The sequence below is a fragment of the Corvus brachyrhynchos genome, unplaced genomic scaffold, assembly GCF_000691975.1.
Source record: "Corvus brachyrhynchos isolate BGI_N302 unplaced genomic scaffold, ASM69197v1 scaffold89, whole genome shotgun sequence".
NCBI lineage: Eukaryota > Metazoa > Chordata > Aves > Passeriformes > Corvidae > Corvus > Corvus brachyrhynchos.
Window position 1 is genome coordinate 3,082,813 of NW_008246063.1, and position 17,354 is coordinate 3,100,166.

General features: G+C 39.0%; 1 protein-coding gene across 10 annotated transcripts in view; it reads left to right on the forward strand.

Annotated features, from left to right (window-relative positions):
• Nucleotides 1–17,354, forward strand: part of PTK2 (protein tyrosine kinase 2) — a 179,152-nt gene that overhangs the window by 104,150 nt on the left and 57,648 nt on the right. For all 10 annotated transcript variants that reach the window (XR_001865994.1, XR_001865995.1, XR_001865987.1 and 7 more), the window contains 6 exons: nt 3,994–4,048; nt 7,665–7,805; nt 8,530–8,607; nt 9,594–9,701; nt 10,642–10,759; nt 17,294–17,324. Coding sequence is in view for 1 of the 10 variants with exons in the window: in XM_017746659.1 (XP_017602148.1) it covers nt 3,994–4,048; nt 7,665–7,805; nt 8,530–8,607; nt 9,594–9,701; nt 10,642–10,759; nt 17,294–17,324 (531 nt within the window). In the remaining 9 variants the exon portion in view is untranslated. The remainder of the gene's footprint in view (nt 1–3,993; nt 4,049–7,664; nt 7,806–8,529; nt 8,608–9,593; nt 9,702–10,641; nt 10,760–17,293; nt 17,325–17,354) is intronic.

The window sequence follows — 17,354 nt, forward strand, 5'->3', positions numbered from 1 at the left end:
AGAAGCTTCAGGGATTGAAAACTGGTTTTATTTGTATTTATATAATGGATAAAGTTTCAGACATACATGCACCAATGATATGCTCATCACTACTAATTACCCTTATGAAAAGATGCTGTACAGTTGAACACAAAATTGGGATAAAAGGTTGGTGCGGCATTGAAGTCTTTATTTTTTAAATCTTGTTTTTAATAACACGTGTGCTAACTTTTGGAAGTGTGAAATTGGAGCATTTGGAGGAGGAAGTTAAGATTTATACCACAATGAACAAGTTTACAAGGATTTTTGAAGAATCTATGATTTTAATAGGTAAAGATAACTTTGAGGAATAGCCTGCTTATTTGTAGAGTATTTGGTATTTCTGTAGTGCTCCTGTTTTATGCAGATTTTTTTTAAAGCTTTGGGTTTGTATGAATTAGGGATTTTCTTTTAATTAATTTTTTTAAATACTTCAGTTTTTTGCCTGTACCCCCTAGTAGAAACATCCTGGTTGAGGAAACACATCACAAAATGAGAAAGTACTAATAAAGATAAAGGGGATGAGCAGACAGACAAGACTAAAAGGGGATATAAAAAAGATCTGAAAGTATGTGAATTATGGTTGGTGCAGTTTATGTTCAGTAAGAACTTGAGCAGACTATTTTTAAGTCAGTTTTTTGGCAAATCAGAAGCTACAAGCATTAGTAATTAGGTTAATGACTTTGGAAACAATGAGACAAAAGAAAGCTGGGTCATAACAGGTCACACAAAGTATAAATTAATAATTGAAACAGCTGAGAGTTCCAGGACGACTCATTGTGGTGCTGCTTCCAGTTTTACAGTGATTTCTTTCCTTCAGTCTCTGTGTTTGTTAAACAGTGACTGCTTTGGTAGGAAATAACTGCCTTGCTGCTGTGAAGGACAAAGTGAAGCAAAACCTTGATATGCAAAATGTAACAGCTTAAATGCCATGCAGAATTGGACATGGAGATTTTGCATTTCAAGGGTTTTGGGTTTTTTTGAGAAGCAATATGTGATTTGTATGGGATTTAGCTGGGAAAGATGAAGGATAAAACCACCTTAAAGTGACTATAGTAAAGATAATTACAGACTGGAAAGGGTCTGCAAAAAGTGCCAGTGATCCCCAAAATGCGTTAATTTGATCTTAGAACCTTAATAACCCATAAATGTTTAAGTGCACAAGTAATATTTATTGCTCAAGTGAGGCCTTTTGGGTTTTTTGAGAGGGGTGTTGCTAGTTTTAGTACATCATGAGGCACTTAACCAGCTGAGGGCAATTTTTAAACGGCCCTTTTTTGCATTGGGTATGATTACTCCTTGCCTGCCTTTGTTAGATGTCTATTTGATGTATATTTGTCTTTGATCAGATTGTCATACAAGAACAGATCTGGATGGGAAGTGGTGGATAGGATCAAACTGTTAAGTAGCCTTTAATAGTTGGGCCTTCATGGAGTGAAAGAAGATTTTTTTCATAATAAATGTGAAGCCTGTTAGCAGAGAACAGGGATAATTACAAGTACAGAAGTGGGAGCTATAGGAAGGAACAGGTGCAGCCACAATTTGGTAAAAAGCATGTTAAAGTCTATTATGTTAATCTAACATTACTTTTTTTGTTGTAACTTGAATTGAGGTGAAAAATACATTATATATGCTGCCTAAAGCTGCTTATCATTGTAAGACAAGCAGTATCACCTATCCGTAGTTGGTATTTTATTAATCATATTGAAGTTTGTACATTTAAAAAATCGAATTTAGATTTAAGCCCACAAGTAGGCTGGAGTAGATGAGGTTAAATACAAAGCTGTAGTAGAGCTGTATGAACCAGGCTCTCAGTGCTCGTTATCTCTTGTTGGCAGTCAGAAACCAGATGTCTGAGTTCTTCATCCAGAGCCCTGAGTTGGTGTCTCCCTTGTTGGCCATTCCACCCCCACACAGCACAGCTGGGAAGGAGTTTGTAGGGTTGTGTGTGTAAAACTGTATGTTCCAATTTCCAGTGCTTATTCTCTTATTTATAGGTACCCTTAGGTTGTTGTTGGCCAAGGCATTAAATCTTTGTGGTTCTTTTGTTGAATTCTCCTCCAGCAAATAAATTTGCTGTCTCAGCTAAACACAGGAAATGCTTTATTAACAAGTTTTGTTAAGAGTTTTGGTCTGTTGTACTCTGCATAAGAATTTCTTCTCAGTTTGTTGCACCCCAATCTGTACAAAAGGCTGCTCTACAACTTGTTCTAGTAATGAGTCAAATGAGGCTGTGGCAGCTGTGTGCTGCAGGACTGTTAAGATGAGGGATACCAGGGTGATGGAAGGTGCTTCATTTCAGAAGCACCATCTCTCTCTCGGATGCTTAATGTTAAACTAATATATCCCTGTCAAAATGTCTTTGCATATTATTTAGATGGTAATAGTGTGTTAGAATCATTTAACTGTGTGGGATGATAAACCGAGTATCATTTGCATTTGAGAAGAAATGCATGGAAGGAATTAACATTTATGAAAGTTTTATAATCCTGCAGCTTACTGTCATTTCACAGATGCCAGTGCTGCACATGAAAATTCTGCTTCTCCTGGTTGAGGATGTTTTTAGTATGAAATTGTATGCTACTCATCTTCAGAGAGCTTTAAAAATACCCTGGTTTATTCTTCTGAGTGAGCTTTTTATATTGACTTTACTGTTGGCTTTGTTCTTGTGCCGTTAGGTAGCAGTAAATAAATCCTGAGTATCTCCGCTTGCTAACGGCTTTTCCTTTCTTTGCCAAATGTAAGAATTCCAGATGTTCTTCCGTGTATGTTCAAAGCATGCAGTCATGGAAAGCTCGCTTTCATACTTGTTCCAGAGGCAGATAAGAATGTTTGAAAGAGATGGTAATGTCCTAAATTTAAAGGAAAAAAGTCAGTAACACCTGTGAACTATAAATCTTTTTCCTGTTTATACTTTTCTCTTTAGTTTTTCCTTTTTTGAATGCAAGTTTTTTGCCCTTGGTTGTACAGTGGTATCTTCTGCCCTAACATACCACTGGCAGCTTCTCGAGCACCTTGTTTTGAAGCTGATGTTCAGCTGTAGAGACACAAATGCATATCAGACATAAGCTATGTGCAGCACATCAGAGCCATAGAAATGTTTAATGGCTCTGGCTTTCAGACCAGGGGTACAACCCAATTTAAAAGTGTGAACATGAGCTTGATAAATTCAGTTTACAAAATCTGAGCTCACAGTCACCTGATTTACAGTTGCAAAAAGTGAGATTACTTGCAAGAAAATGCTGGTAATTTTAATTTGCTCAGTATGAGTTAAAAATAAATAGTAGAAATTTAAACAACCCCTTAATTATAATGCTTCAAAGGGTAAAACAGTAGTGAATTGCACTCAGCATGCTTACTGAGGTGATATGATGAGTATTGCTCTATGGATTCCTGTATTCCTTAGGCCAAGTTGGGGCTCTGAGCAACCTGGTCAAGTGGAAGGTGTCCCTGCCCATGGCAAGTGGATGTTCATTATGGTTCCTCCCAGCCCAAACCATTCTCTAATTCTGTATCTCCTACTTCATTCTAATAGAGGTTTATCTGCGTTTTCCACTTCCATGTTGTTCCCTTCTCACCTGACTACAAGCTCTAAGAATATTTGTTCTGTATTCTTTAAATTATTAAAACATGTACAAAGAGCAGTTTTTATTCTCAAAACTCCTCTGTGCCCAAGCCAGCATTTAAAATAGCAGATTTTCCACACAGGTACCTGTTCAAATGCAAAATCCTTTGGGATTTTAAACTAGAAGATGCTGCTGTCCCACATTTGATGTGGAGTAGCTGTAGTTAGAGTTTTAATGGTACTGTGTTTGTTACTCTGAGATTGTCAAGGACATTGCTATGAAGATTGTTTAGTAATGTATATGCTGGTTAAAAAAACAAAACAAAAAACAGACCCAAAACACCAGCCTGAAAAGAGAAATATAATATTGCACAATGGTTTTGATATTTATGCTGTATTTTTTCTTTCAGGAAGGATGTTGGTTTGAGACGGTTTTTCCCGAAGAGTTTACTAGATTCAGTGAAGGTAATTACAGCTCCAGTCAATCCTATACTGCTGTAAAGAAAAGAGTGTCAGAAATCTGAAAACTGCATTTTAGTTTTCACTGTACAGTCCTAAGGGAATTGCTGTGCAGTTTTGCTTTGTGAAAAAACATCCAAGCTGTCTGTCGGATTGGTGGGATCTAAATCCCAGTAATGTAGCTGGCAGGACAAGGATAAAGTGATTCACATGGCCTTGCTGAGCTGCTGTGAGAGGGGCACAGCTCTGCCTCTCAGACCTTGGGGGTAAAAGTACAAAACAAGTCCTTGGAGCCTCTTGTATCAAATAACTTTTTTTTTTTCCCCTTCCCTAAAAGAAAAATGAGACTTCTGGAGAAAGAGGAAGGGGACTTGTAAGAAAAAAGAATATTTTACTGGGAACTTGATAAACCATGTTCTGCCTTCCTTGCTCAAGACTATCCAAGTTATTCAAGGAAGATTTCCAGTAATTTCTGCTTATGTTAATCCTAGCTGAGACTATTAACATTACTTGAATCTCGCTCCCATTGAAGTCCATATGTTCTCAGAGTAAAAAATGCAAATTTTTCTCAACATGTGTTGAAAAGGGGAATTAAGAATGGTCACCAAGTATTTTACATTTATAGGTGCCTCGATATGAATGTCCTGGTAAAATATCTCTTACAATTCATACATGAAAGTATAAATCACAAATTGCTATTTTGGAGCTGGTTTTGGTAAGCAGTGCTTTATAGAAAGACTAAAATTCAACTTCAGATTTGGAAAGAATCTGCATTGTGATTTAAATGGGTAAACACAAAAGGTCTGTCATGACAGGGTTTTGTTTCAAAAGACTTTTGAAAATCAGAAGCTAATGAAGTCAAGTGGATTTAAGTAATCCCCTCTGCATTTTAATTTGAGCAATTATCTGAAACTGTATTTTCTGCTAACGGGAAAATTGTGGTAAAAGGCTCCAGACGTAAAAGTATGAATAACTGTCTCAAAAATAATATTATGGAGCCAGAAAACTAACTGACCAAGAAAACTGCACTTTGGAAATCCTGAACTGGGGAGAAAAGAAGTAGCAAGAATTGCCAGAAGGTAAAGCTGAGTGGAACCTTGTAAAGACATGAAAAAAATTGTTGGACATATGAAGAAGAAAAACAAGGGAAGGAAAAATGTGTCTGCTTTTTAATGAAAATGAAATCCCTATTCAAAATAACACAGGATTGGTCCAAATTCTTAAATTACTCTTCCAGTTTGTGGAGACCAGGGAATTTGAACTGGCAGGCAAAGAAGGGTTCCTGATAGCCATGAAATATAAAAATAATTATTTCTCTCAATTCTCTCTGCCTTGAACAAACACAGAGAGGGAACAATGGTTCTTAGACATGCTTTTAAGAGCAAGTTTTCAGTGCATTTTGCTTGAAGTTGCCGTTTGCAGACATTTCTGATAGATGCTTCTGTTATGGAAAAGGTGTGTTTTGGGGACTGTTCAGCCTGGAGAGGAGCAGGCTCTGGGGAGACCTGAGAGCTCCTTCCAGTGCCTAAAGGAGCTAAAAGAGAGCTGGAGAAGGACTTTGGACAAGGGATGGAGTGACAGGACACAGGGAATGGCTTCACACTGACAGAGGGTGGGGTTAGATTGGATATTAGGAAGAAATTCTTCCCTGTGAGGGTGGTGAGGCCCTGGCACAGGTTGCCCAGGAAAGGTGTGGTTGCCCCATCCCTGGAAGTGTTCAGGGCCAGGCTGGATGGGGCTTGGAGCAGCCTGGGGTAATGGAAGGTGTCCCTGCCCATGGCAGTGGGGTGGAACAAGATGGTCTTTAAGGTCCCTTCCAACGCGAACCAGCCTATGACTAATGGACTTTATAACTTTACACCTTGCTCATGATCTTAAAATTTAAAGTGACCAATTCTTCTTGGTGGACTGAAAAGAGTCAGATAATGTATGCCAGTATTCCTGGCAGTAAAAGTGATGCTGGAATTGGTCAGGAAAACATGGGCAGAGCAAAGTATGTTTCATCAACTGAGTGGCTGAAATACTTGGGACACCTTGAGCTGGCAAATTCTTTCTTTTTTTGTTGTGTCTTGCTCCTGGTATTTGCCAGTGATAAGCTAAGGCTGAGGGTTGCAGTTCCCTTGAAGTTGGTTTTCTCTGTAAAAATAAAGATAACAGGGAGGTACAATGGAGGGTGTTTGAGTCCTAACAAAGCCTGAGGCAGCTCTGGGTGCACGAGGGAAGTTTCCTGGCTGCCAGGGGCTTTCTTACCCTGTCCAGTTCTGCAGCCACTTTAATGATCCACCTGATAATTGGTTCTGCTAAATTGACACAATAATTCGAAATTACACCAAAGTCACAGATTTCTTCGTTAATTTGACAACATAGTATGTGGTAGAGGGTTTTTTTCCAACCTATATGTGCATCATTGCAAAAGAGATCATTTTGTGCATATGTAACACCCTTGGATCACTGCTACTGGAGTAACTCCCCCTGAACACTCCACATAAACATTTCTGGCTGTTTTGACTTCTGAGTGTTCTGTAAAGGCTTGCTAAAAATGAGTGCCTAATCTGGCTGGAAGTGCTAACAACAAAAGGAAGTTGGTATTTGTGTAGTGCCTGTAGCTGTTAACAGGCAGTGTGGGAGAATAAAGAGTTTTACTGCCGTTAAAATGGGACATTCAGATATGTTTGGATGGAGGACCAGTGGTAATTCCTGTCTTAACCTTGACATATTGCAAAGAAAAGCATGGTTTTGCTTTCTGTCATTATTGTTAGTTGGAAGATGTATTAGAAATGGGTTTTTTAAGCCCATTCAGTCACTTTATGCAGATGTTTTTATTCATAATTCTTGTTGGCTTGTTCAGTGGGGGAGCATCTTAGAGATACTGCTTCTCAGATCCTGTTTTTATTTTCATATGAATGGCTGCCTTTCCAGGGATTATACATTATATACAGGCAGATAATTCACTTTTTTAAAATCTTAGTTTAGCTCTTCTTTGTGCTGCTCTAAGTGGTTATTTCTACCCTGAAAACAGTTAATAAAATGCTGGACAACAGAGTTAATACAGTTTAATTTGAATGTTAAGTTTACTTTTTACATGCAGTCTACTATTTAAATTTCATCTTTTTATATTGAAGCTTTTTTTCATACTATCAGACTGAAAGAGTCCACTTTATTATGGATAGTCTAAGTCACTGTGTGCAGAAATTAAGATACAGCTACAGCTGGCTTGTTATTACCAGCTAAGAGAGAGAATGGTGATTTAGATTTAAAACCTCATATGAAGGTATAAATTGCTGTGGTTTTGTATTGGGACACAGTTCAGAAGGTGGGAGAAATGAGGAACCTAGAGCAAATACTCCTGGAAGGGTTAACATGTAGTCTTTATTATAACTTACTCAAAACATTATTAGTTAGATATCCTTGCTATAATACAGCAGAAATAATTTTGATCTTAAGTACAAGTTAAAAGGCAGACTTGCTCCTTACATTTTGAAGCTCTTTTTTTTTTTCCTTGAGAATTGTCTGTATCTCATTGATAAAGACACTGGTAGTGCTACTAAGTGACCAAGACTCTTAAAATGTCCCTCAGTGATTAGATTTAAAATATTTGTTCTCTACATGTTTCAATACACAGGCCAAAACACTACGGAAATTAATCCAACAAACATTTCGACAATTTGCCAACCTCAATAGAGAAGAGAGTATTTTGAAGTTCTTTGAGATCCTCTCTCCAGTGTACAGATTTGACAAGGAATGCTTCAAGTGTGCTCTTGGTGTAAGTAGAGGAATGTGACAGTCACCAGAATACGTTCTGGAGTTAGAAATCTAATTGCTTTTGCTTAGTTCTACAGTAATTGCTTACTTAGTTCCTGTTTTCATATAGAAACATTAGCAACATTAACAACAAGTCATATTTATTGATTTTATTTAGGACTTTCTCTGTTGACTGCTTAAAAAAAAAAGCATCATTCATTAGTTGGGTAAGAATTGTATGTAAAATTAAATATTTTTATTGATGCTTTGTTTGTGAAGGTCAAGGACTTTTTCAGCTGTTTCCATGAGGAAATGAGACTTCCCAACTTCTGTTTGTAAATTTTTCTCTAATGCCTGTTGATCTCTACCTATTTCAAGTAAATTTTGAGGAAGGGCCCTAAGTCTGGAGGGTTTGTGAAAATGGAGACTACAGCAGAAATTAAAACTTGAATATCAGTGTCCATGAGAAGAGGAAATGCAGGAAATCCATAGTTCTCATGTAGACCTAAGATAAAACACATGAAAATGCAGTTTGAGTAGCAGAGTTCCCCAGGAAACCAGTCATGAGGGCTTTTGCCACTTACAGAATTACTTGATTTTAATATAATTTTAATTTGTTTGAAGAATTGAAAAGCTTGTAGATATTAATTACTATAACCTGTAATTATAATTTTGGAGGATAGTGTTCCATAGCAAGGCCTTTTCTTACTGTTGAAATTTTGCCCTTTCTCCTTTTGACTCTCAAGTCAAGCTGGATTATTTCAGTGGAACTGGCAATTGGCCCAGAAGAAGGAATCAGTTACCTGACAGACAAGGGTGCAAATGTAAGTCTGCTTCTGTTTTGTGGGGCTTTTTCTCAGTCACTGTGTTAACAACCACGACCTGTTGTGAACTGAACATCACAGAAAGGGGAGTGACAAGTGTGATCTCAAGGTTAAACACAGCTGAGCTGGGAGCTCAGCATGTAGAGCTCTTAGATATTAATTTGTGATTCGGGATCAGAGGAGAGGCACTGGTGTTAGGTACAGAGTCAGTGTCAGCCTTAGCACTGAATTTGTGGGCTTTTCTACCCAGTGAAGTGCTCATTTGCAGAACTTGAAGCATTGGTGGGGACTTTTTACCAATGAAACATGAATTATTCTGAGTTGTTCTCCTTCTTAGGAATGTGTAAATGCAGAGCTTGTTTAACCAGTTTGTGTGCCCATTTGTGCAGGCCCTGCTTATTTACTTTCTTCATACCCTTCTCAGCCTTTTCCTTACCTGATACTGACTGTATTGCAGTATTTCCTGTGCACCCCCACGGTGCAAGGGAGCTCTGTCCAGACAGATCCTTCAGCAAAGTGTTTGGGAACTTTACAACCACAACTTAAGCTGAGCCCATGTCCAGCTTTCTATTGAAATGAATTCAAAAGTAGTGAAAAGATGGGGGAATCAGGAATACACAGCTAAGAACATACCTTTTCCAGCAGTCTGGAGGGATGTTGGGAATGTGTCAGCATGGGTTCCGTGTGGTTTTTACGTGTTTAGTTTTCTCTGTTGACATCCAAGAGGTTGTTCCCACTTCGGTGTGCATCTGGTGTTACTCAACAGTGACCTCTGTGGGCACAGCGGAGCTGGGCTCCTTTTCCAGACACTGGATATTTGTGTGTTGTTAGCCAGTGGTAATGAAACTCCAGAAAGAAACAGAGAACAGATCTCTGCAGGTGTAGTTTGGAGATCAAAGTCTCCCTGTGCTTTTTCAACACCAGGGATAAAGGCAGGCTATTTTGCTGTATTTTTTTTCCTCATTTTTTGCACTGTCTTTCTGCAGCCAACCCATCTAGCAGACTTCAATCAAGTGCAAACCATTCAGTATTCAAACAGTGAAGACAAGGACAGAAAAGGGATGTTGCAACTGAAGATAGCAGGTGCACCTGAGGTATGTTATTGACAGTGGTGATAAACTTGCAGCTAACTTTGTTTTTGCTTGCAAGGAGTGGGATTTAGTATAGTCTTAATGTGGATATTCTCTGTATTGGACTTTTGTTCCAAGTTTGGTTTTAAAACAGATTTAGAGTTCATTACATGTTTTAGGTTTTGCATCTGGTGCTTGTGGACTTTGGTATTCACAGAAGAAGCTTGACATAAAACCAGTATCTCTTAAATGCAGTTTAATAGCAGCCTGTGCATATGTACTGCATCCTAGAGAGGAAGCAGCAATTCCACTTTTGTGTAAAGGGGAAATGTGAAAGAAGGAAAATTTGTTCCCTCATACTACATGGAGGCAGTGCTGGAAGTGAAATCAAATCTTTTCCTAGGTCCAGTGCACCAGAAAACAGTGGTAGAGCAGGATTGAGGGAGAGTGGCAGATCAGTGAAGAGGATGATGAATGTTGGTGGTATTAAAATTAATAGCTTGTCTGTGTGTCTCTCATCTCTTTTTCTACTGTACATATTTCTTCTTTGAAATTGGGAAGGGTTGTTTTTAGGCCAAGAATAAATTGCTGCAGAGGGCGGGGAGAAAAGATACCACCTGTAAGAACTTTAAGGAAAAAACAGCTCCTTCAGAGTTGTCTTAATTACAAGCCTGAAAGCCATAGCAGTTGTATTCAACAGTGATTTACACTTCATAAGCCCAAATTAACACTACATTTAGGTGGAGGGTTTTACCAACTGTGCTTTCTGGGCCTCCTGTTTGAAATTTGCTGCACAAAAGGCAAAGCAAGAATCTCTCTGGTGGTTCCCTGCTCACCCATATTCTTCTGTTTACGGTTTGCAGGCGTGTGTAAGGTTCTGATGCAATGACACAGCTGTTCCCCTCAGTGTTTGCAACTACAATAATTCCTCTTTGTTGGTGCCTTGTTTTTTTCCCTTCTGTAGCCTCTGACAGTGACAGCACCATCCTTAACCATTGCAGAGAACATGGCTGACCTGATCGACGGCTACTGCCGGCTCGTGAACGGAGCCACGCAGTCCTTCATCATCAGGCCTCAGAAAGGTAAGGAGAGCTTCATCCTCACAGCTGCTCAGAGGTTATTTTGCATTTGAATACAGGACAAGAGGTAGCAGCAGGACCCTCACTTGGAGGCTCTTTTCTTTCTGGGAGGAGCCATGAGAAACACTGATAGTAAATTGTCACTCCATCAAAAATTGCTTAGTGGTTGATCATTAAGACTGGTTTCAGTAATCCGTGCTTTACACTAATTCCAAACTTAAATTGAAGAAGTAAATTATAATAATTAAAGGCACTCCTAACAAGGGTGCGTTATCTCATAAAATGATTCCCTAATATACAAGTGGAAATTCAGAGAGGTTGGTTAGAATGCATTTGGATAAGGTTCTGACTGGTGATAATTATGTAGTTTCTGCCTTTTCCTAGATACTCAAAACATCTCCATTTAAAAAATAAAAAATCTTGAGAGGTCTCATGAGTTTCTCTCATAAAGTAGAAGTAAAGCAGAGATACATTTTATAGTGTCTGTCAGTTGTTTTTGTAGCAACTCACCAGGTAGAAGCAGTGAGATGAGGTTACAGGTACACCAAGTTTTAGAGAGAATTTAATTAAATTTATTAGAATTTTCAGACAGCTTTAATTAATGAAAAAGTCTCAAGCAAAACTGTTTAAGAATGAAATTTTCTTCTTCCCTGTTGTTCTCCTTTTTGCTCGTGGAAATTCATCCGACTTTCCTGCTTTCTAAAACAACAAACTATTTCCTTCTTCCCTCTTTGAAAGGGAAAGAAGAAAGGACATAAACTATCCCAGCATCTCTTCAATGTGAAACTGAGTCTCTTTTAGCCATGTTCTTGCTTTTTTCTGCCACAGGTTTTCCGTGGGGTCATGTTGTTAACATAATTCAGGTCTTTTCCAGGTCCATGTATAACATCCTGCCTGTGCATGGCTCAAAAAATCCCCAAACTTACATTTGGTCATTCAGTAAAAAAGAGATGTGATCTTCGGGTGTTAGATGTCTTGACAGCAAATGGCAATTGTTCAAATTATTCTTAAATTTGCATGTGTTTTGGTATTTCTGACCCTTAAGTGTGTGTGAGTGGCCTTTAGCTCCAACACAAGCAGCTAAGTTAAAACCTGTGTTAGTTGTGCAACCTTACCTCCACACAAATGAAAATCTTCCCTCTCCACACAAGTGAAAATCTTCCCTCAACACATACTTAGCTCTCCAAGCTAACCTGGTGCTCAACTCAGTGATGATGAACCATTGGTCCCAAAATCTGACACTAAAAGGATAAACTAGCTATCAGTGATAATAATAGTTTATTGTTCTAAAAATAAAATAGGCATCACAATCCAAGATCTTCATGTCACTAGACTTGTCTCTGGCTGTGAGTATAGGCCTTTTGTGTCTCTTGTTTTCTGAGAAATCATGGTTTGGGGTTTCCTATAATCATTATTCACTCCCAAAACTTTCCTTCTTATGCCACTGGATTGGCTGTTTTCCGACCTGAGCTGTTGTAGCCACAGTTGGTCTTCTAAAACTTTTTCATGTCTTTACACATGACCTCTTCCCTGAATTAATGGATAGCTCTGACTGTCTCTGCTTTTCCTTTAGGGGCACATGTGGACTTTGTTGGGTTCTTGCCACTTCCACACTGGTGGTGGTGCCCATCAGAATTGACTTGTTCATTTGCAGTTTTTCTTCCTAATTCCTGTCTTGTTCTGACCTTTCTTACCAGCAGCTGTTACGTCTTCTAGGCTCACTGAGCTCTCTGAGGGGCATTATCTCTGATTTGCCTGTGCCTTGCACTGAGGTTTGCTGGTAGGTGTGAATGCAGGATAAATCAGTGCATTTAATGCAGGGTGTTTATTTGTGTGCTATTCTTACAACGCAGAAATTTAACATGGAGCAAATGAGCAGTGATTGAACAGGAACATCAGGTAGCACTTTGGGAATACTCCTCTTTATGTATACATGAAGAGAACCCCTCCAGTTAAAATAAATTCTGAGTTTCTTTTGTCTTGGGTTCCTTTTTTTGAAGTTCATAGCAATACTGAACATATACATTAATCATTTTATGGGAGAGCTGTCCCCATCATGATATGCATTCCCAGATCCCTCCCACAGTGACCTTTGATTGTATAAGACACATCAGAAACAAATCATGAAGCAACTCTTGATCCCACAGATGTTTTATCCCCTTTTTGAGCTTTCCCCTCCCTTCTTTGTTGTGAATTTACATTTATTGCAAGTGTCCTCGTAAATTGTCATTCTTTATTACTAACAGAGCCTGTTTTTGTGAGACCTGTCATGCTATCCAGTAATGATCCAGTCCCTCTTAATTTGGGGAGAGCACTTGGTAATATTTAAGATGTGGACAGTATTTGGCATTTTCCCATTGAATTTGTTTTATTTTTCATAAATATTTTGATAGACCGGTCCCTTTAGACCAATATGGAAACGTTACACTTAATATTTTTATTTCCATTATCACACTTACCTCTTACAGGCCAAGAACACAAAAGAAAAATTCATAAAAAGTTGAACTGATTATCAGCTTTTTAGGTTATGGAGTGTTTATCACTCTCTACAACTACTTGAAAGGAGGTTGTAGCCAGATGAGGGTTGGTCTCTTCTCTCAAGTAACAGGACATGAGCAAACAGGCTCAAGTTGCTCCAGAGGAGGTTTAAATTGCATGTTGGGACAAATTTCTTCACCAAAAGGGTGGTTAGGCATTGGAACAAGCTGCCCGTGGAAGTGTTCAAAAATACCAAAACTAAATAGTTCATGAAGTTATTCATTTAAGTACTTTTTGTTTTACACAGATTTATCCTGGGCATCATTTTCATTTTAATGGAATGGCAACATGTGTTTCCATTCTTAGGAATGCTACCTCTTTACCTCTGTTACCTCTTTAGTTTGACCCCTCACTGATTTTGCTTTCACAATAATTTCAGTCAGATGAGGAGAATTTACATTCCTCCTGGCTGGGGCCACTGGAGCTGCCTGGGACCTGCTGTGTCCAGCATGGAACTCTGCTCCGAGTGGAAACACCTGGACAATCCAGTGGAAACCCCACTACAGCCATGCATATCCCATTTCTTTAAAAGAATATAGAATTGGGCAAAATTGTTGTGGGTTTCAACTTGTGAAAAACAACATATGCCTTAACTGGGATGCTGTTAGTAAGAAATTTTGACTTCAGACCTGCAGGGATACTAATGAATATTTGGTATTTTATTTGGGATATAAACTGTAAAAGGATGAGCACCAAGTTGGGCAGCAATGCCTGAAGTGAGCAGTTTGTATCCAGAGAGCGCGTAGGCGTCTGCAAGATCAGGAGTTCCATGCAGATTCTTTTTTTCTTTAATTACATCCAGTGATCGAGGAGGGGAAGAATCACAGAAGAATGACAGAATAGTTCAGGTTTGTGATACTTCTAAATTTCATCTAGTTCCAACCCCCCCTGCCACGGGCAGGGACACCTTCCGCTATCTCGGGTTGCTCCAAGCCCTGTCCAAGCTGGCCTTGAACACTTCAGGGATAGAGCAGCTACAGCTTCTCTGGACAACCCCATTACTACAACCTCTGTGCACCTCTGGTACTACTTAATAGTGCATGAGGTTTTTTTGATTCCTGGATGCCTTTTTGTGGTTTTTTTTTTTTCCAAACATCTGCCTGCTTTTTCAGTTTCCATTGTCCTTTTACAGCCCTGCACTTGACACACATCTCCAGCAGCCGAGTGGGATGTGTTGTCCCTGTAGCCAGTCCCTCTGCAGGCACCAGGCTGTGGCTTCCAGGCAGTTCTGGGTGCTCCTTCCTTCTTCCCAGGGCTGAGCCTGCTTTGTCCAGATCTGTCAGCCCCATCAGCTCAGAGGACAAAGGTCCAGATCTGTTGCTCTGATGGTAATGAGCACAAAGCCAGTTATATCCGGTGGAATTCAGCTGAGGATGGTGAATAGGGAGATGATCAGGTGGAACGGTTGTGGATATGGTGGCCCCATGTGTGCTGCTCGGTTTCCCAATGGAACTGGAAGCAAATAACTCATTTAACTTGGGTCAGTCTTTGCTTTTCTCTGTCTATCCCTGTTTTTTCCTCACAGTTTTCCAGACTGCTTCAATGCTTGTCACCTTTCCTTCACTTCCTTCACTTTTCCTTCAATTCCTTCACCTTTCTTTCGCTTTTCATCTTCTTTGAGCTCATTGAATGCATCATGCTACTACTCAACTTACTGTGTAAGACCACTTCTATTCACATTCTCCCTATCTCACAAAGTGCCTAGAAAGGATTTGCTCTTACAATGGAATCGAGATTTGGTTTTGTTATGATTTATTATGTTTTATTACGATCCTTGCTTTGCATTTTTCACTGATAGGAAGCTGTTCAAAAAGTGGAATGAAGGCTTGCAGGAACAGAATGAGATTCTCTTCCTTAAGGAAATTTAATACCACACTGGAAAGTCAGATTCTCTCTTTATCTCCTTTAGATCCTCTTTGATAGGTAGTATTTGATTTGGGCACACACTAGCAGTTGCCACCTGTGGTATTTCTCACTTTCTTAGGAGGCTGGAGGAGGGAAGAACAGTCAGATCTGATCTGAGCTCAGTACTTTGAACATATGAAGCATTGTGGCCCTGCAAGTATTATGAAATAATTCCTATCAAGTGTAATGAAATCATTCACTGATCTTTCTGAAGTCCCCAAATATGATACTCCACAAAAAAAAGCCCTAGGGGAAATTAAAATTCCATCTTTAGAATGCAGTTTGAATACTGTACAGTTAACACGCAATAGAGCTACATATTAAAGAGCAAGGAGAATTATTTTCAATAGCTGCTTATTAATTGTGCATCCATTACCTTGATTTAAAAATACAGAATGATAAGGTTAAATTTACAATTTAATGAAGTTCTTTTAACACAGAGGGAGACTCAATGTTCCACCAGTAACACGTGTGATTAAGCAGCACCATCTAAGCCTTAAATCCGTTGCCAAGTGTAGGAGCAGCATTGGAATAACCAGCAGTAGCAGCATAACTTGGTGTAAACCAGAACACAGGATGATTTCTCAACTAATAACTGCCAGTTGTAGGTGACACAGAATTTAAGGTTCTTTTGAGTGTTCTTCACAGCCCTGGGGAGGTCTGCCTAGCAGTGGGCAGGCCTCTTGTGCCTGTTTCTTCAAACTTGATGTCCAGTTTTCCTCCAGGTTGAATCCTCTCGTGCCCATTACAGTCTCTCTTTTTTGGGTACCTGCACTCCAGTCTTTCATTGCCAGGCTGCACCTTCACGCCATTGGTCTCATATTTGTCACTCCACACTGCCTTGTAGGATCTTTGCCTTTTGTTTCCTTCCCCAAAAGGTATCATTTACGCTAACATACCACAGTACCTTTATCTCGCACCTGCTTATATAATCTTACTGTCCTTGCTCTGCCCCCCAGTTTCAGGTGCTTGCTCTTGTCACTTTGCTGAGCTGCTCCACATCTTCCAAATTGCAGCTTCTGTTTTCCCTTCTTTTCTGCAACTTCCCTTTCAACATCCCCCATCAGACAGATCAAAACAGACTGATGGTGCTGAGCCAAATGGTGCTTTTCTACCTGTAGACAGCAAAAAAATGTACCAAAACAGTGTATTTTGCCACGTTGAGTGTGGCTTTTGGGTATCGAGCATTTCTCTGCTCAGTCCCTTAATACACAAAGCTGAGACTGTCATTTACATCTATAATTTCTGGAAATTTTAATTTGTGAGAAAAGTGAGAATTTACATGATTTTGTGCAAACAGTGTATGTCACTATTTTCTGCAAGTGTGGCCATTCTCTCAGGTCACTTTATCAGAGCTACATTGATTTAGAGAGTGAAATACGATTTAATTACCCATCTTCTCTCCCTCTCTGCATACTCCAAATATAGTGAAAAGGTGTTTTGCTAAAGGATTAGTAACTTCCCCACAGGAATACCAAGTGTTTAATCAAATCCAATAGGAAAGAAACCCCTTGAATAGGTACATCCAAGCTTTTATACGCATTGCCATTTTCAAAGAAAGACTGGCAAGGATTTGAATATAGTGTACAAAAAGCTGACTTACTCCCTGGCACAAAACATTATTATTCTATAGTCTCAACCCAGTGTGAAATCAATATGATAATATGTGCTTTAATGATTTATTTCAGTTGTCTTACTTGGAAATCCAAGTTGGATTCAATTGTTTTATTTATATGTTAGCACTTAGGACATCTTGGAGATAAAAGAAAAGCATTTCTTACTAGAGAGATGAGATAGTGTCACACCTTCTGCAAGTGATTTATTGGAGTTATTTGTTAAGAATAAAAAAGAGCTTTTATATTCTGTGTATGTTGTTTCCTCAGATGAGAGTTTGCCTAAAGGTCTGTATCAGTGGGTAGAAGGAGTTGTTGATATGCTGCTCTTTATATATGTATAGAGCATTCTTTTGAATCACCTCCGTTTCCCTGAGAGGTTGTGATGATTACTGTTTCAGGCACATATATATGTCACTTTGAGAGAGGTTATTTGAAAACTTGTAAAAGCTTTAATCCTGTTTTCTTCTTGTTTACACAGAAGGTGAAAGAGCTTTACCATCAATACCAAAGTAAGTTCTGTGCTTTCTTTTCTTATGTAT